The sequence below is a fragment of the Mesoplodon bidens genome, assembly GCF_964165515.1.
Source record: "Mesoplodon bidens genome assembly, chromosome: 19".
Taxonomy (NCBI): Eukaryota; Metazoa; Chordata; class Mammalia; order Artiodactyla; family Ziphiidae; genus Mesoplodon; species Mesoplodon bidens.
In genome coordinates, this window is record NC_138179.1 from 21,852,915 (window position 1) to 21,875,100 (window position 22,186).

Below are 22,186 nucleotides of genomic sequence, written 5' to 3' on the forward strand. Positions count from 1 at the left end.
CCATGAGAAGGGGGCGGGGCTGGGCGCGGGGAGGGTAGGGGGGCGGTGTTTGTGTTGGAAAATCCAACTGCGCCACGGGGCGGAGCGGCCCCCCCAGCCCCGGCCTGGGAGAGGGGGGGCCGCTCGACCCCCTGGGTGACCTTGGGGAACCTGAACACCTGGGACACCCCAGAACCAGGTAACGGGGAGCCGCGAAGGCGTCTGGAAAGGGAAACCATCTCCGCGCAGTGGGGCGGGACGCCTGAGTCGCAGGAAGGGTAGAGCTGGGGATGGACGTTCGGGTCTCTGGAAAGGAAGGCAGTGGGAAGAAGACTGGGCGTAGGACATCTGTGTCCCCTAGAAAAGAGCAGGGCGGGGGTGAGGGAAGAGCTGGGCGGCAGATGTCCTGGGTTCTGGATGTCGACAGGGGCCTGAAAGGACTCCCTGTTCCTCTTGGGCTGGGATTCCCCTTCCCGACCCTAGGGCGGGGGCGGGGCGCGGCGGTCCCTAACTGAAGGGCAGGACCAAAGATCAGGGTTTGCAGTTAGGTCAGTGCGACGGCCTCTTGAGGGCGGGTGTAGTCAGGGATGTGTCTCAGGTCCCGGGCCGCGCCAAGTCTCCCTCTGGCTCTTCCCACGGGTGAGGTATGTAGCCTCAGCTCTGACCCTCACACTGGGAGCCCCGACAGCTTCCCAGCGGTAGCCTTCGCCCCCATCCCCTCCACCGCACGTCACCTCCTTGCACTCGGCCTCACCCCAATAGTCTCTTCATCCCCGGTCCTGCCCCCACTCTGACACCTCCCGTTCCTAGCTGCTCGCCCTTCTCGGGCCCTTCTCCGCTAAACCTTCGCGACGTAGCCGCGAGATGGCGAGAGCGAGACGCACAGCGCGACTCAGGGGCCTCGGGTGGGGGATGTGGCCGTGAAAGCAGCCGAAGCCCCCCGCCCCGGCCAGAGGGAAAGGTGGGCTGAGGTGCTTGTGTGACTTCCTGTCATCTCGGTCCCCCTCACAGGAAATTGTGGTCGGGAGGGCAAAGGGCATGGGCGGGGGAGGGGGTAGGGACTCCGCCTCCCGGAGCTGGGGTAAATAGTGGGGAGGGGGCACGCGGGCAAGTTGCTAAGCAACGCAGATTCGCTTCCTGTCTGCCGCGGCTTGTGGTTGATTTAGGATGGGAATTGGCAGAGTGGGGGGCTGGGAGACTGCGGCGAAGGTCGAGGGCAGGTCGCCTGGTTCTCGAGACAGGGAGATCCCTAGGAGGATGCAGGGGAGCAGCGAGCGAGCTGCGCTGCCACAGAAACGGACTCGGCGTTGGTCGGGAGGGAGGCGGGACCCAGGCGCGGCGCTGAGCTCTGCTCCCCTTCCCTCCCGGGGGTTGCTTGCCCTGTTGCCAGAGTAACTGGAGAGCTAGACTCAGGAGCCGGATTCCCTAACTCTCGCGTCCGCCCAATCCGCTCCAGCGGCTGCCTCTGACATCAGGGCCTTGGCAGCCAATGTGGAGGAGGCATCGTAGAGCGACAGGAAGAGGGAAAGGGGAGGGGAAGAGGTGGAGGCTGGGAGGGGGTAGCTGCCCGGCACCCGCACGTGCACTCCCACACGCTCGCGCCCACTCCCCCTCCCCGCGCCGCACGAGCCCGAGTAACCCCCACCCCCCGCGCCTGCGCGGCGAGTCAGTGCTTGCCGCTTTCCCCAGTTACCCCCATCTAGAGAGACTGTTCGCAAACTAGTACTGGGCTGCACTCACTCCTCAGCCCCGGGGGGACCCAGACGTCTGGGTCCGCTAGCCTTTCTCTGGGTCTCAAGCAGTTACTGCCCAGCCTGGCGTGGGAGGAGCCAGCTACCTGTTCCCCACCAACCCCCAGCTGGCGCCCCACTCTCCCAGGTGGGCTGGGCGGAGCTGTGGTTTCCGGCCCCATATGCTCCGCCGCTGCCTTCCCGGGCTCTGGCTAAGGTTGCCTCTCCAAGACGAACGGAACGGGTATCAGCACCCCTTCCCGAGGCTTCACTCGCTCGGGCTCAGCTGCTGTTGGTGGCTGGGGAGGGCGCTGCGGGGAAGCCCCGGACGGGCCAGGTGACTCTTCCCGGACCATCACAACCCGTCTTCGCGTGAATTCCTCCCCTTTGATGTGCACCAAAATCCTTCTCATGCCTAACGTTTCTTCTCCCCCTCGCCCTGGTGCTCTTTGCGCCTCCCTTGGCTCCTTTCGGGCTGCCTCTCCCGGTCTTCACTCGTCCTTCTCGGCTTCTCCCAGTTATATAACTCTTCCTCTTGCCGTGTCCTGATTTCAACTCCACAGACTCCGCCCTGGAACAGCGCGGGGAGGGGCAGGAGAATTGGGACCCAGACAGATTCCGGCTGGCGGCCGGCTGGGGCACGGGGGATCCCGCTGATGGGAGACGGAGCCCCGCGGGACCTGGTGCCCCCGCCCCCCACCTCCCGCCCCCCACCCGAGATCTCGCCCAGGAGAGAGAAGGCACAGTATCTCTGAGAGGCGTGTCGGGACTCCGTCAGAAATGTGGGTTGGGAGGTCAGGGCTGGAGGCGGAGAGGAGGAGCCGAGAGGCCTGAGTCCAAGGGATTGGAGCCGCGTTGGGAGCAGAAGATAAGGGCGGGACGCCTGGGTTCCTTCCTTCCTCTCCTTTTTGGGTTCCCAGAATTCTTAAGGCTATTTCCCAGGAAGCTTAGCCTGAGGCTCCTCTCCGCCCCTCGGGGTCAAAGGTCTGTGTTAAAGGTGGCCTGGGATGATGTCACCAGTGCACGTGCCCTTTCCATTCCGGCCCCCTCCCCCCACCACAGCCCCCGCCCCGAGTCCAGTTGCAACCCCGTGCCATCTTTTTTCCCTCTCCCTTCCTTTGGCCTTAGCGTCCTGCAGGTGGGAAACCCTGGCCTGGAGTCTTGTGAGGGGGAGGGGCACGGGTGTGGTGTGGTGGACTTTACCCCTTTGCTGGGCGAAGCGAAGCCTGGGTCACTTTTCCCTAGACTGGCACAGAAGAGCTTTTCCTGCAAGCCCCCCGTCCCTCCTGGAAAGAGTCTCCCCAGCAATCTTTTTACTTTCCCACCTGCTGCATTGCCAAGTGTCTCACTGCCCCCTCCCCCGCCCCCGCATTGAGTTGAAGTGGGAGTGGTTGCCAGATAGCTACCTCCCAGGAGAAGAGCTGTGTGGTATACTGTGTGGATACCAGCTCAGCCCTGACCTTAATCAATGGCACCCCACCCCCAGCCCCAACAGTGAGGAAAAGGGTCAAGAAACTGTATTAGACTGAAAAGTCAGGGCCTTTATTCTGTCTAGGTGGGTGGATCTCTGTCTCTTGAAGGAAGGGGACTCAGTCGATAGCTATGGCTGCCCTTCTCTATTAAGCCCTGGGATTGGTTATGGTATTGGAAAAGGTTGGTTTCTCTTTTTGTGTACCTTAGGGCTCGGGCTGTCAGATCAGACCTGGACTCCATTCCCAGCTCTGCCACTTAGTGGCTGTAGAGACTTGGAAAGGTCACAACCTCCCCGTGCCTCATATTCTTAATCTGGAAAATTGAAATATTAATACCTACCTTCTAGGCAGTTGATAGGGAAAAAAATGAGATAATTTATGCAAAGCACTTAGCACAGTGCCTGGCACAGAATGAACACTGAATGAATGCTTGTTATGAAATGCTTATTATTATTAAATGCTGTTTTTTTTTTATCATGGTTGCTAGGCCTGCTTCAAACTGGCCAAGACCTTAGGAGTTCTCCAGGGAGGAGTGGAGAGTTTGTGCTAATTTGGTAGGGGGGGGCGGGGGGGCCGGGGGAGGGGGCTGGGGATTAGCTTCCACTGCATTGTGCACTTTATTTGATGAGGGCTTTAGTCAGATTTGTATTGCTTTCTTTGCGATTATTTTTTCCCCTTTCTCGCAGAAGAAACAGCTAAGACTGTTCCTCTGGCTGTGAAAATAAAATAATTGTATTGTGGTTCTTGATTTTTGAGCAAGACCCCCGTCCCCTCCCATGCTCTTTGGAGCCTTTCAGTTTTACAGAGGGACTCCACAGTTTCCTTTGCGGGGACAGGGCTGGCTGAGGGGTGTGTAAAAGGTTCGGGTGGGTGGGTAGAGAGACTAGTGCTGGGGGCTGGGGGGGGGCGGGTAGTTAAAGGAAGAGACCGGAAGGGAGGAGGAGGGAGCCTGCTGGTGGGGAGGGAGGGAGGGGAGGAGGAGGAGGAGGAGGAGGTGGTGGTGGTGGTGGTGGAGGAGGAGGAGGAGGAGGAGGAGGAGGTGGAGGAGGAGGAGGAGGGGGGGAGGGAGGGGGTTGGGGAGAGCCTGCTACAGTTCTTTGTTTGACTCCGGGACTCAGGGACGGGGAGGAGGAGGGAGGGAGGCAGAGGCTGCAAGCGCCGGGGCAGGCCCAGGAGGCAGAGGAGGGACCGTCTCCCCCGCCCCCCCAGCCCCCACTCCCCCCCCCCGCTGCTCCCCCCCCTCCCTACCCGGACTCCGGGGGCACCGCCGGGGGACAGACACCCAGCAGGTAACCCCGGCCTGGCTCACCCTCCCTTCTCGGGTTTTCCTCCACACCCTCCCAGATGACCCCTTTCCCCGGTTCCGTCTCCCCGTTTCCCCGGCCTTGCCTCTTTGCCCCCGGCCCTCCTTGTTCCATCTCCCCACTTGGGCTAGTCGCCCGCTGGCCGCGCCGCTGTCTCGTGCAGCCCAACTCCCTACCCCTCGACCGACAGCCTGTGCGCCCCAGGTCTGCCCGTGGCACCTTTCGGGGCTCTGTCTCGCTGCTTCTCCAGGCTTTGCTTTCCTTCCGACCTGTCCCCTGGGGCTCTGAGGAAGGAGGGAGTCCCTGTCCTTTTCTCGTTTCCCCAGTTCCCCGCCCCCCAACTCTGGCCCCTTTCTCCTTCTAGCAGTCTCTAGGGGTGGGGAGAGAACCGGAATTTGGGGGGCCCTCTGGAGGGGCAAGGGGCTATGTGTCGCGGGCGAAAGGGTCTGTGAGTGTGTTTGGGGCGGGGGCGGGGACGGTTAGAGACCCGGCTGCCTCTCTGTTGTCCCTTTAAATGGCCCTCACATTTCTGGGGACTCGTGGGGGGGAGGTGGCAAGCCTCTGCCTGGGGGGCAGGGCCCTCTGTTCGTCCACACAATCAGGGGTGGTAATGATTTAAAGGGACAGCCTCGGTGTGGCCGCTGCCACCCTGCGCCAGCGGGAGGGGGGAGCCGGCAGGCCTTGTCTGGGGAGGCTTGGCTGGCGAGCAGGGCATTTGAGGCTGAATCTGTTTCGGGGCCTGCCAGGTCTGGGACAGTGCTGCGGATGGGACCTGCACGGAGGGGTGACAGCTTGCCTGGGGGGCACTCAACCTGGATCTTCTCCAGGGCCCCACCTTTGGGTTCATGGACTCCTTGGCCAAGAATGCTTGAGTCTAAACTACGGAGTCTGTCGGCCACCAGGTGGGGGCCACCGGCAGGTCTGCAGGTCAGCAGCCTGTCCTGGGCACACTGGAGCTGGCCCTTCAGCTTCCCCTTTTGTTGTTTGGCTCTGTGCACAAGAAAGCCCCAGCCCCTCCCCCAGCTCCCCCTTCCCGTCCACATGCCCCCCCCACCACCACCACACACACCCACCCCAGCTGTTGGACAGATGAATTACAGCCTCCGGCTTGGGGCCAGGGCTGGTGAGGGATTAAAGCTCTGGGCTGGCCCTTTAAATGGCTGTTGGCCCCTCCCCCACTCTGCTGTCCAGACACCCCATACACACCCCGCTGACCCCCTTGGCTGACCCCCTTGGCTGCCCCTCACTCCTCCTCTTGGTCTGTCCTAAGGCCCCTCCCCAGCATCCCCTTCTTCCCCAACACAACCACAAATACAAATGCTACAAACACACACACACACACACACACACACTCACTCTCTCTCTCTCTTTCTTTCTCTCTCTCTCTCTCTCTCTCTCTCTCTCTCTCTCTTACTCACTCACTCTCTGGTCTCACATTCTGAGTGTCCCTGTCCTGGAGGGTTCCAGCCTCAAGCTCCCTTCTCCAGCAGAAGGACCTTGCCTGCCTGGCCTCCCTAGCCTGCAGCTGACCACTACCCTGGCCAGGTGAGGGGCCTTGCATGGGTCAGAAATAGCACCTCCCCTGGGGGCAGTGTCATCAGCAGCTGAGGCAGCTTGCAGCACATTGCATCATGGAGGCTGGGGGCTGGAGGCCTAAGCCTCTGGGGCAGGGGGAAGGATGGGGGCTGGAAGGACAGGGAATGGAGAGGCTAGACTGGGAGCCCAAGTGTCTGGGTGCTTAAGGGCAGAGAACTGTGACTAAGAGGGCAGAAAACATAGGTCCCTGAGGAGTGAGTTTGAGGTGAGGCAGACTTAGGTCTGACCCCTGGATGGACACCAGATTCTTGGCCCTGGACCTAGACACCTAACTTCTTGTCTCTGAAAGTTAGGAGGGGAGGGAGTGGGCCTCTATCACCTAATTGGGCCACATAGAGGAAGGAGGTGATGGGGAAACAGGATATGGCCTTGATGGGTAGATGGAGGGGAGGCTTGCAGCAGAGGCCACTTCCAGACCCAGGCCCAGAGTCACAGTCCTTGCTGAGGAGAAAGGCTCCTCCCTGCTGGGCCCGTACATCTAGTCTGGCCACCTGTGCTGCTCATCAAGACCTGCCAGCACCAGCCTGGTGGAAGGAGAGGGGGCAGAGTCCAGAAGGTGGGGTTGTCTGGTGCCTTGATAAGGTTAGGGAGGAGGCAGAACTGAAGGAAGAGTTTCTGTGAGCCTGAGGCCGGGACTGAAGCTGACCTGCGTGCAGATGTCAGAGGCAGTTAGGGCTACTCTGGGGCCAAGGACTCTCAGCAGGAGGGTCCAGTCAGAAGAGGGATCATGGGTTGGGTGTCCACTGTGGACTTAACGCAGATGCTGTAGCATGCTCCCCTCACTCCCTGGTCCAGGCTGCTTCCTAAAGGGGAAGGCTGGAGGACCACTCTTGGGTTGGCTTTTTCTGGTTGCCATGGAAACAGATTCTCTCATCCCATCTGACCACCAGAGCCAGGTTTCTCCTCAATAAGGGGACAGGGGGCATAGGAAAATTCTCCAGCTTGGGAGATCCCACCTCTAACTGGCTTTTTTCTTTTAGGTTCCCCCAGGCACCATGCCAGCCCCGTAGTACCACCCACCCCACCCACTGTGGTCTGCTGCACCCTACTGCTGGGGCACTGGTTCCAATGAGACAGGGCACACCAAACTCCCATCTGGTAAGTCCTGCCCCTGAGCAATGCAGCGCCTCCCCGCAACAGTCCAGCTCTGCACCATATGCAAGAAGGATTGATACGATCTAGATCATGCCCACTCCTCAGAATGGTCCAGTCCAACTCTGAGCATCCCCCCCACCATGAGGTGATTGAGTGGTTCAGTCTTCCTCATTTATGGAGCTCCCCTCTGTTGCCTATGAATGGTTCATCCCTGTACTTCACCAGCCTCTCAACTACCACCAAAAAATCACCCCCCCTTCCCCCTCCCCCCCAGTGCTACAACTCAGTTACTTACTGAATTGAATTAACCTGGGGTTTGCAGGCCAGAAAGTAGAGATAAGATACCTGGAGGGATTTTTTTTTTTTTCCGGAATGAGGAGGTCTTTGCCCCTATAATAGTTGTTGAACAGCCTGGCTTATGGAGGGTGATTGGGAACTGATTTGGAGGATAGTGGAGGCCATTGTCACAAAAACCTGCCGTTGCCATGGCAGTCTTGGCATTCCCACCCTTCCTTCCAGATCCCTTCGGTTCCTTTCTCTCCCTGCTGCACCACAGCATTTGCCCCATACATCCTAAATCTTACTCCTCTTGTGCTTCCCTCTCTCCTTCTGCCACTTCTCTGCCTAAGGCCCTGCTCCATCCCATCCCCCATTCTTCTGTAGGAGAAAAGATGGTACCTAAGCCAGAGACTTAAGTTCTCAGAGTGTGTGTTGCTCTTCTGTACTTCTCACTAAGTTTTGAGTGGGACTGTTTTCTTCTATGTATCTCTCACTATTTGGCGAGATGGTTTGCACATTGGGGTGCCTCAGTGGAATTGCGTTGAATGAATGTGTTAACTGAATGAGCTTCAGGGCCAAGAAACCAATGGCTTCTGAGAAATGCTGCACAGCCTCCTACCTACACCTTCTCTAAAGACATGAGACATTTGGGATGGTACTGTGGGGTAGAGCTGAGGGGCAGGCTGACCTAGGAAGTTGTCCTGTGAGGATAAAACCAACAGAGAATAGTACAGAGGCATTATAGAAGAGTGGTAAGAATAAGGCTCTGGAAAGAAGCCTAGCTCTTACTCTCTCGTGGAATGACCTTGACAGAGTTATATAACCTCTCTGAGCCTCAATTTCCTCATCTGTAAAATGGGGTAGTACTATGTCAGGTTCTGGAGAGGGGTTTTTTAAAATGTATATAAAGTGCTTAACACAGTACCTGGCATGTAATAAGTATTCAGTAAATGCTAGCAATTACCCTCACAATGGGAGCCACAGGGAGCTGTGAGGATAAGTGAGGATGTTGAGGAATAGGACAGAACTTAAATGAAGGCACCCAGACCTCCAAATGCTTGACTCAAACAGAAGGATCACTGATCCAGTAAGACATCAGGATTCAGGGGAGTGGGGCGAGGAGTCTGCCGGGTCAGCCTGCACCAGTGTTTCCCTGACTCTGTTCAGGAACATGAAGGCAAACACAGAAGGGCATGTGCAGAGAGACACACGTGATCACGGCAAGTGATGCAGAGGCAGTACCAGACAAAAGACCGAGACAGGAGCCAGGCAGACACACAGACAGAGACAGCCCCTCGGAGTCGTGTAGACAGGCATAATGACAGGAACGCGTCAGACACAGGCACTGAAGGAGACAAGATGAGCAGATATGCAGGTGCACACGGAGACAGACACCGGGACTCACACACAGCCGACCTTGTCAGACAGACTGGTGAACACAGCGGTCCAGTCAGAGGCAGACACAAGGCTCGCAGTGACACATAGCGGGCCAGGGCCGGCACTGTCACTTCTCGGTGGGGGGCGGGGAGGGGCCAGCAGCGGGGGAAGGCTGGGGAAGGGAATCCCGAGCGGGCGGCCTGCCCGGGGTGGCTGAGTCAGAGCGGAGCCCCAGCCGGCGGCCCTCCCCTACGCCTCCCCCTCCCCGAGGTAAGAAGCGAGCTGTAACCCCTCGCTTCCACCAGGCAGAACAGGGCCTGACAGGGAGCGGGACGCGGCGGGGTTCCCGGGCCGGCCCCACCTCCTCGCGCGTGCCGCGTGCCTGCTAACTCCCTGCTCGGTAATACCCTAACTGCGGGGTCTTGTCTTTGGCCGGCACGTGAATCTGCGTGCTCCCGTCTGGACCCTCATCCCGCGCGGCGGGAGCGGTGTGCGGAGGGGCTCCTCCGGCCTGGAGCCCAGAGAGAGTTAAGTGGGTGTGTTTGATAGAGTGGGTCCCTCTCGGGGCGCTAGGGGGAGGGGGCCGGTTAAAGTCCCCGAGTCCAGAGCCCGGATGGAGGGGGCGGAGCTGGGCTTAGCCGGGAGTGCCCGGATGGAGAGGGCGTGGCCTCGGCAGGAGAAGAATTAACCCTTTCTGAGCGGCTGACTCCCAGTACTGTGGGTCCGACTGGAGAGGCTGGAATGCCTGCCCCAGAAGTATGCCGTCCTCTTTGGCCGTGTGCGTCTACCTCTCATCTGTCTTTGAGGAGTCTCTGGGTGTCTGTCTTTGTGCCTGCCGGTGATTGTCCCCTCCCCTGGGTTAGTACGGACGCCGGGAGTCGGGGAGGGCTATTCCTGCCCCAAAGCGAGAGTGGAGGTGAGAGTGGACCGCGAGCCGGCTGCTGGCGCCTGGGGAACAGGTGTGACCGCGGCGTCGGGGCTGCCCGGCGCGGGGAGGGGCCGTCATGGGGGAAGACGAGAGGGGAAATTCCGCGGGACCGGTGGGGAGCGGTGTGTGGGCTGAGTTGTGTCTGCCTCTGACTGTGTGTGTCTGTGTGTGTTCAGGGAGGCGGGGGCTGAGTCAGTGGGAATAGAGGAAGGTTTTCTGGGTGACTCACGCTCCCCCACCCCAAGCCTGAATCAGACCCCGAGGGAGGGCTTTGTACAGGAGGCGGATGGGAAGTCAGGCGCCTGGGTCCCTGGTGGGGACAAGGATCCGAGGTGGTTGGCGAGAGTGAGTGTGTGTTTAGTGTACAGGAAGTTTTTGTTCTCAAGTAAGGGCTGCTGTATTCCGAGTACCGGCGTAGGGGTTTGTGGATAGAGGTGGAAAGGGGCTGGAGGACGGGACTCGCTGTTTGAGGGAAAGCTGAGTCAGTTCCCCGTGGGAAAGGGGAAGTGGTAGAGGGGAAGTGTCATCATCGCAGAAGGGGAAGCTGCATTTCCTGGTAACTGGCAGCGCCCTCGGCACCACTTCCCAATCGGGGATCTGTTCCTCTGATGTCTGGACCCCGGGTTCCCCGTTTTCCCATGTCTGGTCCATGGGTCCGGGGACTTAGGTGGGGGCAGCCGGTCAGGGCTATGCTTGACCACAGTTAAGCGCTGTACTTGGCCCAGGGCTTGGTAACTGACATAAAGGCTGTATGGTGAGGAGAGAGAGTTCTGACCGAAACTCCGCGTGAACCGCAGAGAGGGTCCACAGAGCCCAAGCGCCTACTAGGGCTCGCCGGGGAGTGGCACGCCGGGACCTGTAGGGTCCAAGCGCTTGCGTGCAAACAGACGACCTTGCCCTGCAGATCGAGGACTGTTTTCACCACAAACCCGAATGCCCTTGTGGGCTGGGTGGAAATTTCCCCACAGCTCAGACTTCTCTCGGCGAAGGCGAACTTTCCAGCCGCCCCCAGCCCCTCGTCGCGCGTTCTCCCCCGGCTTCCTGCCCGGCGCTAGCTCCAGCTGGAGCGCTGGCCCCGCCCCCGCCGCTTTGTACTCTACACTCGCCTCTCGCAGCTCTTTGTACTCTAGACTCTCAATGGACCGATCCCGGGAGCGGAGCCGGCTTCCTACCTGCGGGGACGCGGGGTAGGCGAGCAGGACGCGCGGGGACCGAGATCCTGGGCTCAGAGAGGCGAGAAGGAAGAACTGGGGCTAAAGGGAAGGTGCCCAGGAAGGGGAGCGCTGCTCCCGTCGTGGGTCGAGCCAGCACCGACGGGAAGGGGTTGGGGGGGGTGAAGGAGGAAGTGAAACGGGTTCTGGGTTCTTTAAGGGAGTGGGCGGTGAGAGTGGGACAAGGGTGATGTCACCGCCGGGCGGGCCCCGCCCCGCCCTCCTCCTTCCTCCCTCCTCCTTCCTCCCTCCTTCCTCCCTCCCGAAGGACCCCCCCCCCGTACTCTTACACACGCCGCTTCCGCTGCGCAAGTAGCCACGTCACGGGCAACCCCCGAAATCCCCCCTCCCTTGGGGGGCGGGGGCCACGTGGGCCGTGGGGAACCGCGTGGCCCCGGCGGGGAAGGGCATAGAGGATACGGGAGCCACGCGAGAGGGGCCACTCGGGACCGCTGTGCGCGACTTCTCAGAAGTTGGGGGATTAGAGGACGGTTTTGGTTTTGGGGGTCGGTTGGTATTGAAGGCCTACAGAGCCAGGGGAGGTGGAGGAGCTGAAGGAACTGGGTATGAAGCTGGGGGCTTGACCATGGTTTGGGATGGGGGTCAGGCGTGGAGGGTGGAGCGCTCAGGTCGCGGCGCGGGCAGGTTTGGGTGCCGTAGAAGTCGCCGTGAGTGGCCAGCCCTAAACAGTTCCTAGGGGGTGGGGAGGTCAGGCACTGGGCGAGGTGAAGTGAGAAGAGGGAGCGCCGCCTGTGTCGGCGTTGTGCATCCGTCTGCTGTCCGTCGGTGTTAGGCGGCGGGGCAGGGGGCGTTTCGGACGGTCTAGCACGGACCACCGGCGGCTCTGTGGGCGCGTGGGACTTGCGGGTAGCTCCATGTCCCAGGCCGGCCCGACCGTGCGACCCGCCGCCTTCACCCCGCACGGGTCCCAGGCTCCGCTTGCCTCGACCGGCCTAGTGTCAGCTTGGAGATGGAGACCCTAGGTGGGAGCCGCGGGGTCACGTCGGGGTCACCCCGGGCAGAGCCTGTCTGACCGGCTCCGCCGCCCCTCCTCCCCCGGCAGCGGCCGGGCTAACCTCGCTCCTATTGGTCCCGGCCAGGCTGTTACTGAGGCGGAGACACGGGTGATGATTGGCTTTCTGGGGAGAGAGGAAGTCCTGTGATTGGTCAGGTCTCCGGAGCTCGCCGACGCCGGGAGAGAAAGCTCCCACGGAGGCCGGGTAAGCGGCCGCAGCGCTGCAGCTCGGCCCGCGGGGCTCCCGGCTGGAAGCCTAGCAGCGCAGCCACCCCATCGCACCGACTGGCCCTCCCGCTGCCCCCACTCCCCTACGGCTCCTTAGGCCGGGTGGGCCGCTCCTCAGGGATAGCCAGCCCTGCGCAGATCACAGACCTGTGGGCGCCACAGCCAGGCCAGCCCAGCCCAGCCCAGCCCAGCCCAGCCTAGCCTGCGGCCCCGACTGTGTGCTGGCCCGCTCACCTCACTCCTTTCCCCCTCCTCTCCGTAGAATTGGCTGTGAAAGGCCCTGAGCGACCATCTGGGGGCAGTGGGCACTCCTGTCAGAGCGGCTGGAGCCGGACCATCGCCCCAAGGAGCTGGGGCAGGGGGCCGTGCCCGATCTCTGGGGCCACTGCTGACCTGGTAAGGGAAGACGGGGGCCGGGTCGGCTGTGTGTACCCTGACAGCTCAGTCTCTGTCCCCAGTAGGATCATAATCTCTTCTCCTTGACTCAGGCTGGATGCATCGGGCAGTGGACCCTGCAGGGGCCCGCGCTGCACGGGAAGCCTTTGCCCTTGGGGGCTTGAGCTGTGCTGGGGCCTGGAGCTCCTGCCCGCCCCATCCCCCTCCTCGGAGCGCATGGCTGCCTGGAGGCAGGTGAGAACTTGGTCTGTCTCTCTGCCTCCAGGCAATCCTCTTCCCATCTCTGCTCCTCAGTCTCTGTGTCATTCTCATTTCTGCCATCCCGTGGGCCTCAGTGCAGTCCTCAGCTGCTTTCCCTTGTTTCTTCAGTCCCCTCCTTCCTAGGGAGGGACAAGACTTCCATCTTGCTGTACATTAACAGAGCCCTCCTCTCTCTCCAGGTGCTCTGCCAGCATCGGGCAGCCCCCACTCCCTGCTCCCCTACCTCCTTCACACGGCAGTAGCTCTGGCCACCCCAACAAACTGTATTATGCTCCAGGGTGAGTGAGGATTGAAAGGTGCTGGCGATGGGAGGTAAGGCTGGGGCCTTGAAAGAGTTCGCCAAGCCTTGCCACCTCCCCACCCCTTCTGCTCTGTAGGACACCCACCCCAAGACCCCTCCATGGGAAGCTGGAATCCCTGCATGGCTGTGTGCAGGCATTGCTCCGGGAGCCGGCCCAGCCAGGGCTGTGGGAGCAGCTTGGGCAGCTGTACGAGTCAGAGCACGACAGTGAGGAGGCTATACGCTGCTACCACAGCGCCCTTCGATATGGAGGAAGCTTGGCTGAGCTGGGGCCCCGCGTCGGCCGACTACAGCAGGTGGGATGAGGCGGGACACAGGGGGCTAGGATTGTGCGTTCTGACTCAGTGCCCTCGTCTTATGTCTGCCTCTGCCCTGTGCTCTGCACTCTTCCCCCACCTCCTCAGGCCCAGCTCTGGAACTTTCATGCTGGCTCCTGCCAGCACCGACCCAAGGTCCTGCCTCCCCTGGAGCAAGTGTGGAACTTGTTGCACCTTGAGGTGAGGCTGGGACTGGGCGGGCTAGGGAGGAGGGCTGGGCCAGGTCAGCACCGGTACCATTCTCTCTCCTCTTTCCGTCCTCAGCACAAACGGAACTATGGGGCCAAGCGGGGGGGTCCCCCGGTGAAGCGAGCCGCCGAACCCCCGGTGGTGCAGCCTATGCCTCCTGCAGCACTCTCAGGCCCCTCGGGGGAGGAGGGGCTCAGCCCTGGAGGGAAACGCAGGAGAGGCTGCAACTCTGAGCAGGTATGATTGTATGTGGGTGGGCCAGCAGCGAGTGGGCAGGCTGGGGCGAGGAGTGGGACTCTCACACTCTGTTTTCTTCCAGACTGGCCTTCCCCCAGGGCTGCCGCTGCCTCCGCCACCATTACCCCCAGCCCCACCCCCGCCTGGCCTAGCCACCAGCCCTCCATTCCAGCTGACCAAGCCAGGGCTGTGGAGTACCCCACATGGAGATGCATGGGGCCCCGAGCGCAAGGGTTCAGCACCCCCAGAGCGCCAGGTGAGCACCTCTCTGTGGCCCCCTCACCTCTTACCTCCAAGTCCCTGTGTCCTCCGTTCCTCACGCAGTGTCTTCATTTCTCGCCCACAGGAGCAGCGGCACTCGCTGCCTCACCCATATCCATACCCAGCTCCAGCCTACCCTGTGCACCCCCCCGGCCACCGGCTGGTCCCGGCTGCACCCCCAGGCCCAGGCCCCCGCCCCCCAGGAGCAGAGAGCCATGGCTGCCCGCCTGCCACCCGTCCCCCCGGAAGTGACCTTAGAGAGAGCAGAGTTCAGAGGTCGCGGATGGACTCCAGCGTTTCACCAGCAGCAACCACCGCCTGCGTGCCTTACGCCCCTTCCCGGCCCCCCGGCCCCCCCGGCACCACCACCAGCAGCAGTAGCAGCAGCAGCAACCCTGGTCTCCGGGGCGTGGAGCCGAGCCCAGGCATTGTGAGTGACAACTGCAGGTGGCGGGCCGAGCGGGGTGGGGTGGGGGGGGTGTGAGTGGAGCCGGTCTGGGGTGGCTGGAGCAGCCCTCTGACCACCGCCGTCCTACACTTGCAGCCCGGCGCTGACCATTTCCAAACTCCCGCGCTGGAGGTCTCCTCTCACCAAGGCCGCCTTGGGCCCTCGGCACACAGTAGTCGGAAACCATTCCTGGGGGCTCCCGCTGCCACTCCCCACCTGTCCCTGCCACCCGGCCCCTCCTCACCTCCTCCCCCACCTTGTCCCCGCCTCTTACGCCCTCCACCACCCCCTGCCTGGCTGAAGGGCCCAGCCTGCCGAGCAGCCCGTGAGGATGGAGAGATCTTAGATGAGCTCTTCTTCGGGGCTGAGGGACGCCCCCGCCCTCCCCCTCCACCCCTCCCCCACCGCGAGGGCTTCTTGGGGCCTCCGGCCCCCCGCTTTTCTGTGGGCACTCAGGATTCGCACACCCCTCCCGCTCCCCCAACCACCAGCAGCAGCAACAGTGGCAGCCACAGCAGCAGCCCTACTGGGCCTGTGTCCTTCCCCACACCTTCCTATCTGGCCAGAAGTATGGACCCCCTTCCCCGGCCCCCCAGCCCAACACTGAGCCCCCAGGACCCACCTCTTGCACCCCTGACTCTTACCCTGCCTCCAGCCCCTCCCTCCTCTTGCCACCAGAATACCTCAGGAAGCTTCAGGCGCCCGGAGAGCCCTCGGCCCAGGGTCTCCTTCCCAAAGACCCCCGAGGGGGTGCCGGGGCCACCCCCAGGCCCCCTGAATAAAGCCCCCCAGCCTGTGCCGCCCAGGGTTGGGGAGCTGCCTGCCCGAGGCCCTCGACTCTTTGATTTCCCCCCTACCCCACTGGAGGACCAGTTTGAGGAGCCAGCTGAATTCAAGATCCTACCTGATGGGCTGGCCAACATCATGAAGATGCTGGATGAATCCATTCGCAAGGAGGAGGAGCAGCAACAACACGAGGCAGGTGTGGTCCCCCCGCCTCCTCTGAAGGAGCCCTTTACATCTCTGCAGCCTCCATTCCCCACTGACACAGCCCCAGCCACCACTGCTGCCACCGCCACCGCCGCCACCACCCCGGCCACCCAGGAAGAGGAGAAGAAGCCACCACCAGCCCTGCCACCACCGCCGCCTCTAGCCAAGTTCCCGCCACCACCCCAGCCACCGCCAACCGCGCGAGCCCCACCAGCCAGCCCGGCCAACCTGCTCAAGTCCTTGGCCTCCGTGCTGGAAGGACAAAAGTACTGTTACCGGGGGACTGGAGCAGCTGTTCCCACCCGGCCTGGGCCCTTGCCCACCACTCAGTATTCCCCCGGTTCCTCTTCAGGTGCTACCGCCCCACCGCCCACCTCCGCGGCCCCGAGCGCCCAGGGCTCCCCACAGCCCTCCGCTTCCTCGTCATCTCAGTTCTCTACCTCAGGCGGGCCCTGGGCCCGGGAGCGCAGGGCGGGCGAAGAGCCAGCCCCGGGCCCCATGACCCCCGCCCCCCCGCCCCACCCCCTGCCGCTGCCCCCTGCTCGCTCTGAGTCTGAGGTGCTAGAAGAGATAAGTCGGGCCTGTGAGACCCTTGTGGAGCGGGTGGGCCGGAGCGCCGCAGACCCGGCCGACCCAGTGGACACGGCAGATCGAGCGGACAGCGGGACTGAGCGACTGCAGCCCCCAGCTCAGGCCAAGGAGGAGAGCGGTGGGGTGGTGGCCGTGGCACGACCAGGGAGCAGCAAGCGGCGGCAGAAGGAGCACCAGAAGGAGCACCGGCGGCACAGGCGGGCCTGTAAGGACAGTGTGGGTCGGCGGCCCCGGGAGGGCAGGGCCAAGGCCAAGGCCAAGGCCAAGGCCCCCAAAGAAAAGAGCCGCCGAGTGCTGGGGAACCTGGACCTGCAGAGCGAGGAGATCCAGGGTCGTGAGAAGGCCCGGCCGGATCTGGGCGGGGCCTCCAAGGCCAAGCCGCCGGTAGCTCCGGGCCCTCCGCCAGCTCCTGCACCCTCTGTCCAGCCCACGCCCCCGGCAGCCCCTGTCCCTGGGAAGAAGGCTCGGGAGGAAGCTCCAGGGCCACCGGGTGTCAGCCGGGCTGACATGCTGAAGCTGCGCTCACTTAGTGAAGGGCCCCCCAAGGAGCTGAAGATCCGGCTCATCAAAGTAGAAAGTGGTGACAAGGAGACCTTCATTGCCTCGGAGGTGGAAGAGCGGAGGCTGCGGATGGCAGACCTCACCATCAGCCACTGCGCTGCCGACGTCGTGAGGGCCAGCAAGTGAGTTCGGGGGGCTGTCGCCGCTGAGGCTGCTGGCCTGGCCCGGCGGGAAGCTCCCTTCCCCCAGCACTCTGATATTCCTATTCTCATCTCACTGTCTTTCTACAGGAATGCCAAGGTGAAAGGGAAGTTTCGAGAGTCCTACCTTTCCCCTGCCCAGTCTGTGAAACCGAAGATCAACTCGGAGGAGAAGCTGCCCCGGGAAAAACTGAACCCGCCCACACCCAGCATCTATGTATGAGTGCCCTGCGTGCTCAGAACCGCCCCTGCCTGAGGGTTCTAGGACAGTGTTGGGACTGTTGGGGCGCCCTGATCCTGGGACGGGCCTCTGACCTCAGCCCTGTCTCCTGGTTGTTCTGCAGCTGGAGAGTAAACGGGATGCCTTCTCGCCAGTGCTGCTGCAGTTCTGTACAGACCCTCGAAATCCCATCACCGTGATCCGGGGCCTGGCAGGCTCCCTGCGGCTCAGTGAGTGTGGAGGCGGAAAGGCTTGGGGAGGGCTGGGAGGATCTGGAGCTTTGGGGCCCTCGGAGAGCCCCCGCTCTGGAAGACCCAGGGCCACAGCTGTAGTGAGCTCTCCTCAGTCACGTGTAAGCCATATTTGAAGAGTGCTCTGAGTGATGGGTCAGCTGACCTCAGGCTTTCCTCCCCCCATCTGTCTGTCCCCAGCAGTAGGCAGGTGAGAAGGGGATGTATCTCGGGATCTGGTTACAGTCACTTCTGGTTTTCTTGGTGATTAAGGATGAGAAGAATACAGGTTGTGTAAAATCCAAGGAGACCCATGGTTTGGGGCTTTCTCTTTTTCAACCTTTTATTGTGCACAATTTCAAACACCTTCCAAAGTAAAAGGAAACCATACTGAGTTATAAAAATTAATCTTGTTTCCTGTAAAAATTAATCTTGTTTCCTCTGTTTCCTTGTAGCCTTCTCTTACCCACATATCCTTCCTTTCCTCCAATGTTACTGAAGCACGGTCTAGGCTTTTACTTGATGAAATCTTTCATTGGATCCAATGATAACTTAAACTGTTAGTCATTGAGCACCTACTGTGTGCCAGGTGCTTTGCACATGTGGCCTCATGGACACCTGAGGACTGGTGGAGGGGCTGGGACTCAGAGCAGCAGTGGGAGAAGGGGGGGGTTGGTTATGATCCAGGTAAAGGCCAGGCCCTGGGAGGGCCAACCCTCCCAGCTTCATGAGGGGCTGGGGTTCTCGCCTGTTCTTCCTGGGCTGAGCTTTGAGAAGCCTGTGTCCACTGTGTCAGAGTCTTGGGGAGCAAGAAGTGAGAGGGTGAGTTGGGGCCTCGCTCCCCGCCCTCTGCCCCTGCCCCAACACTCTGCTCGGCCCTCCCTTGCAGACTTAGGCCTCTTCTCTACCAAGACGCTGGTGGAGGCGAGTGGTGAGCACACGGTGGAGGTGCGCACCCAGGTGCAGCAGCCCTCAGATGAGAACTGGGACCTGACAGGCACGCGACAGATCTGGCCCTGCGAGAGCTCCCGCTCCCACACCACCATTGCCAAGTACGCGCAGTACCAGGCCTCATCCTTCCAAGAGTCCCTGCAGGTGAGAGGCGTGCACAGGCAGAGGCGGGGGTGCGGAATCAGGGGACTTGGAGCTCCGGCTGCGGTGGGAGGGCTCCTGGAAGGCCGCTGACCCAGGCCTGCCTAACCCCTGTGACCAAGCAGGAGGAGAAGGAGAGTGAGGACGAGGAGTCCGAGGAGCCGGACAGCACCACGGGAACCCCTCCTAGGTAGGGATGCTTTGCCTCTGCCCTTCAGGACTCCTTCCTTTCCCTGCGCTTCCCCACCAACCTGTGCTCTTTTCCCCCCGCAGCAGCGCACCGGATCCGAAGAACCATCACATCATCAAGTTTGGCACCAACATCGACCTGTCCGATGCCAAGCGGTCAGTGGGGCTGAGGCCAGCAAGCTGGGGCGGGAGTGCTGATGGGTCAGCAGAGTCGGGGTAGCTGCTCACTTCCGTTGCCTCCCTCGCCACGGCAGGTGGAAGCCCCAGCTGCAGGAGCTGCTGAAGCTGCCCGCCTTCATGCGGGTAACCTCCACGGGCAACATGCTGAGCCACGTGGGCCACACCATCCTGGGCATGAACACAGTGCAGCTGTACATGAAGGTCCCAGGCAGCCGAACGCCAGGTGCGCTCTTCACGGGGCTGCGGAGTTCGACGCGCGCGCGAGGAGCGCGGGGGGCGGGGCTGCCGCCAGCGCTCCTCCGTCAACCAATGAGTGCCCAAGGGCGGGCTTGTCGCGCAGCGTAGGCCCGGCTCCGACCAACCGTGCAGTTCCCTGTTGCCCCCTTCAGGCCATCAAGAGAACAACAACTTCTGCTCGGTCAACATCAACATTGGCCCAGGAGACTGCGAGTGGTTCGCGGTGCACGAGCACTACTGGGAGACCATCAGCGCCTTCTGCGACCGGTGCGCGCCGCCCTCCGCCCACCTCCTCGGGTAGATAGACCCCCCACGCCCCGTCCCTGGATTCCCAGATTTCCATCTGACCCTGTGGCCACCCTCCAGGCATGGCGTGGACTACCTGACGGGTTCCTGGTGGCCAATCCTGGATGACCTCTATGCTTCCAACATCCCTGTGTACCGCTTCGTGCAGCGCCCCGGAGACCTTGTGTGGATTAATGCGGGGACCGTGCACTGGGTGCAGGCCACCGGCTGGTGCAACAACATCGCCTGGAACGTGGGGCCCCTCACCGGTGAGGGGGCGGGGCCGGTGGTGGGGTGAGCCACTCAGCGGTGAGGGGCTGGGGCCCCTGGGGAGTGAGCCCCGTGGGGGGAGGGCGGGTTTGGAGGGCGCCAGGCCAGCCGTGAGGGAAGGGGCGGGGCCCAAGTGTCTCGGGCTGTTGGGGAGTCCTGTCGTGACCCTCTCTGGCCCCCAGCCTATCAGTACCAGCTGGCCCTGGAACGATACGAGTGGAACGAGGTGAAGAACGTCAAATCCATCGTGCCCATGATTCACGTGTCCTGGAACGTGGCTCGCACGGTCAAAATCAGCGACCCCGACTTGTTCAAGATGATCAAGTGAGGGAGGGCCCTGTTTGGGAGGGAGCTCATCTCTATCCGACCTGGCCCGCCTTGTTCTTCCTGGTTCCAACCCCTCCTCCCCCGCCTCTTACCGCGTGCCCTGCAGGGCTGCTGTGCTGGGCGGCTGACAAGGCCCCTGCCCTGAGAAGGTTTGTTTTCCAGTGGTCCAAGTAGACAAAAACCACATGAAACCTCCACTGTGACGGGGATGTGTCGGGGGCTGTGACCCGGGCCCGCAGCGGGGAGGCCCCGCCCCGCCTCACCACCTCGCCCCGCCCGCAGGTTCTGTCTCCTGCAGTCCATGAAGCACTGCCAGGTGCAGCGGGAGAGCCTGGTGCGGGCCGGGAAGAAAATCGCCTATCAGGGCCGGGTCAAGGACGAGCCCGCGTACTACTGCAACGAGTGCGACGTGAGTGCGCCCTCTCTCCCTCTAGCGCTTCCTCGGAGGGAGGCGCTCGCCTCCGGCCTCCCTCCCTCCCTCCTCCCTCCCTCCCTCCTCCCTCCTCCCTCCTCCTGACCGCCGCCTCCTCCCCGCCGCAGGTGGAGGTGTTCAACATCCTGTTCGTGACGAGTGAGAACGGCAGCCGCAACACGTACCTGGTGCACTGCGAGGCCTGTGCGCGGCGCCGCAGCGCAGGCCTGCAGGGCGTGGTAGTGCTGGAGCAGTACCGCACGGAGGAGCTGGCGCAGGCCTACGACGCCTTCACGCTGGTGAGGGCCCGGCGGGGCGGGGACCCGAGGGGGCGCCGGGGCGGGCCGGGGGTGGGCGACCGCGCATCCTGAGCCCCGCCCGCTCTCTCCCGCAGGCCCCGGCCAGCACGTCGCGATGAGGCCGGACGCCCCGCCCGCCTGCCCGCCCGCAGGGCGCCGCGGGGCCACCAGCACACGCCTGGGCTGGACCTAGGTCCCGCCTTTGGCCGGGAAGGGGGTCGGGCCCAGCCCTTCCACCCCATTGGCAGCTCCCCTCACCTAATTTATTAAGAAAAAGAATTTTTTAAAAAACAAATATGAGGAAAAAAGGAAAAAAAATGGGAGACGGGGAAGGGGGCTGGTAGCCCCTCGCCCACCAGCGCCTCCCCTCACCGACTTTGGCCTTTCTAGCAACAGACACAAGGACCAGGCTCCGGCGGCGGCGGGGGTCACATACGGGTTCCCTCACGCCTGCCAGCCGCCCGCCCGGCGCAGATGCACGCGGCTCGTGTATGTACATAGACGTTACGGCAGCCGAGGTTTTTAATGAGATTCTTTGTATGGGCTTTACCCCTCCCCCAGAACCTCCTTTTTTACTTCCAGTGCTAGCTGTGACCCCTGTACATGTCTCTTGTTTATTCACTTGGTTATGATTTGTATTTTCTGGGTTTTTTGTTTGTTTTTGTTTTTTGGTTTTTAATTTATAACAGTCCCACTCACCTCTATTTATTCATTTTTGGGAAAACCCGACCTCCCGCACCCCCAAGCCATCCCGCCCGCCCCTCCAGGGACCGCCCGCCGCCGGGCCCTCCCTGCGCCCCAGTGTGTGTCCGGGCCCGGCCCGTCCGTCTCCGCCCGTCCGCCCGCCCGCGGCTCCAGCCGGGTTCTCATGGTGCTCAAACCCGCTCCCCTCCCCTACGTCCTGCACTTTCTCGGACCAGTCCCCCACTCCCGACCCGACCCCAACCCCGCCTGAGGGTGAGCGACTCCTGTACTGTAGGGGAAGAAGTGGGAACTGAAATGGTATTTTGTAAAAAAAATAATAATAATAAATAAATAAATAAATAAAAAATTTAAAGTTTTAAAGAAAGAACTATGAGGAAAAGGAGCCCCGTCCTTCCCAGCCCCGGCCAATTTTAAAAACACGGACCTTCCCCTTACAACCCACCCCCCTTTTCTTTTTAAGCGTGAAACAGCCCAGGGCCAGGGCCTCACTGGGGCAGGGACACCCCGGGATGAGTTTCTCTGGGGCTTTATTTTCGTTTTGTCGTTTGTTTTTTATCTCCTCCACGCTGGGGCTGCGGAGGGGTGGGGGGTTTACAGTCCTGCCCCCTCGCACTGCACTGTCTTTCTGCCCCAGGGGCAGAGGGGTCTTCCCAACCCTACCCTTATTTTCGGTGATTTTTTGTGTGAGAATATTAATATTAAAAATAAAATCAGAAAAAAAATCTCTTTTCGATAAGTGCTCGTGGTAAGCAGGGAGAACACTGGGAAGAGGGCGGCGAGACCGTGATTGATGGGGAGGGGAGCCCCTCCCCGGAGGCGCCTGTGGAATGTCCA

General features: G+C 61.7%; 1 protein-coding gene across 2 annotated transcripts; it reads left to right on the forward strand.

Moving 5' to 3' along the window:
• Positions 1-61: 61 nt before the first annotated feature.
• KDM6B (lysine demethylase 6B) lies at positions 62-22,142 on the forward strand. Of its 2 annotated transcripts, none has more exons than XM_081220451.1 (24): positions 62-178; positions 7,062-7,179; positions 12,072-12,191; positions 12,477-12,610; positions 12,703-12,844; positions 13,051-13,149; positions 13,249-13,468; positions 13,577-13,669; positions 13,754-13,915; positions 13,998-14,171; positions 14,262-14,606; positions 14,721-16,888; positions 16,997-17,123; positions 17,251-17,356; positions 18,246-18,451; positions 18,571-18,638; positions 18,722-18,793; positions 18,892-19,040; positions 19,207-19,321; positions 19,421-19,608; positions 19,792-19,933; positions 20,219-20,345; positions 20,477-20,647; positions 20,743-22,142. In XM_081220451.1, exons 5-24 carry the CDS (start codon positions 12,708-12,710, stop codon positions 20,764-20,766), a joined length of 4,893 nt encoding a protein of 1,630 aa, XP_081076577.1. In that variant the 5' UTR covers positions 62-178; positions 7,062-7,179; positions 12,072-12,191; positions 12,477-12,610; positions 12,703-12,707; the 3' UTR covers positions 20,767-22,142. The 2 variants fall into 2 exon arrangements, with proteins under 2 accessions (XP_081076577.1, XP_081076578.1); XM_081220452.1 differs by having other exon boundaries at positions 18,574-18,638; positions 20,743-22,141.
• The last annotated feature ends 44 nt before the right edge of the window (positions 22,143-22,186 follow it).

Excerpts from the sequence above, each read along its gene's own strand:
- KDM6B (XM_081220451.1), top strand. The coding sequence starts at position 12,708 with ATGCATCGGGCAGTGGACCCTGCAGGGGCCCGCGCTGCACGGGAAGCC. Across the intron at positions 13,469-13,576 it reads GCGTCGGCCGACTACAGCAG|GCCCAGCTCTGGAACTTTCA; the intron begins GTGGGATGAGGC and ends CCACCTCCTCAG. Across the intron at positions 17,124-17,250 it reads CGCCCACACCCAGCATCTAT|CTGGAGAGTAAACGGGATGC; the intron begins GTATGAGTGCCC and ends GTTGTTCTGCAG.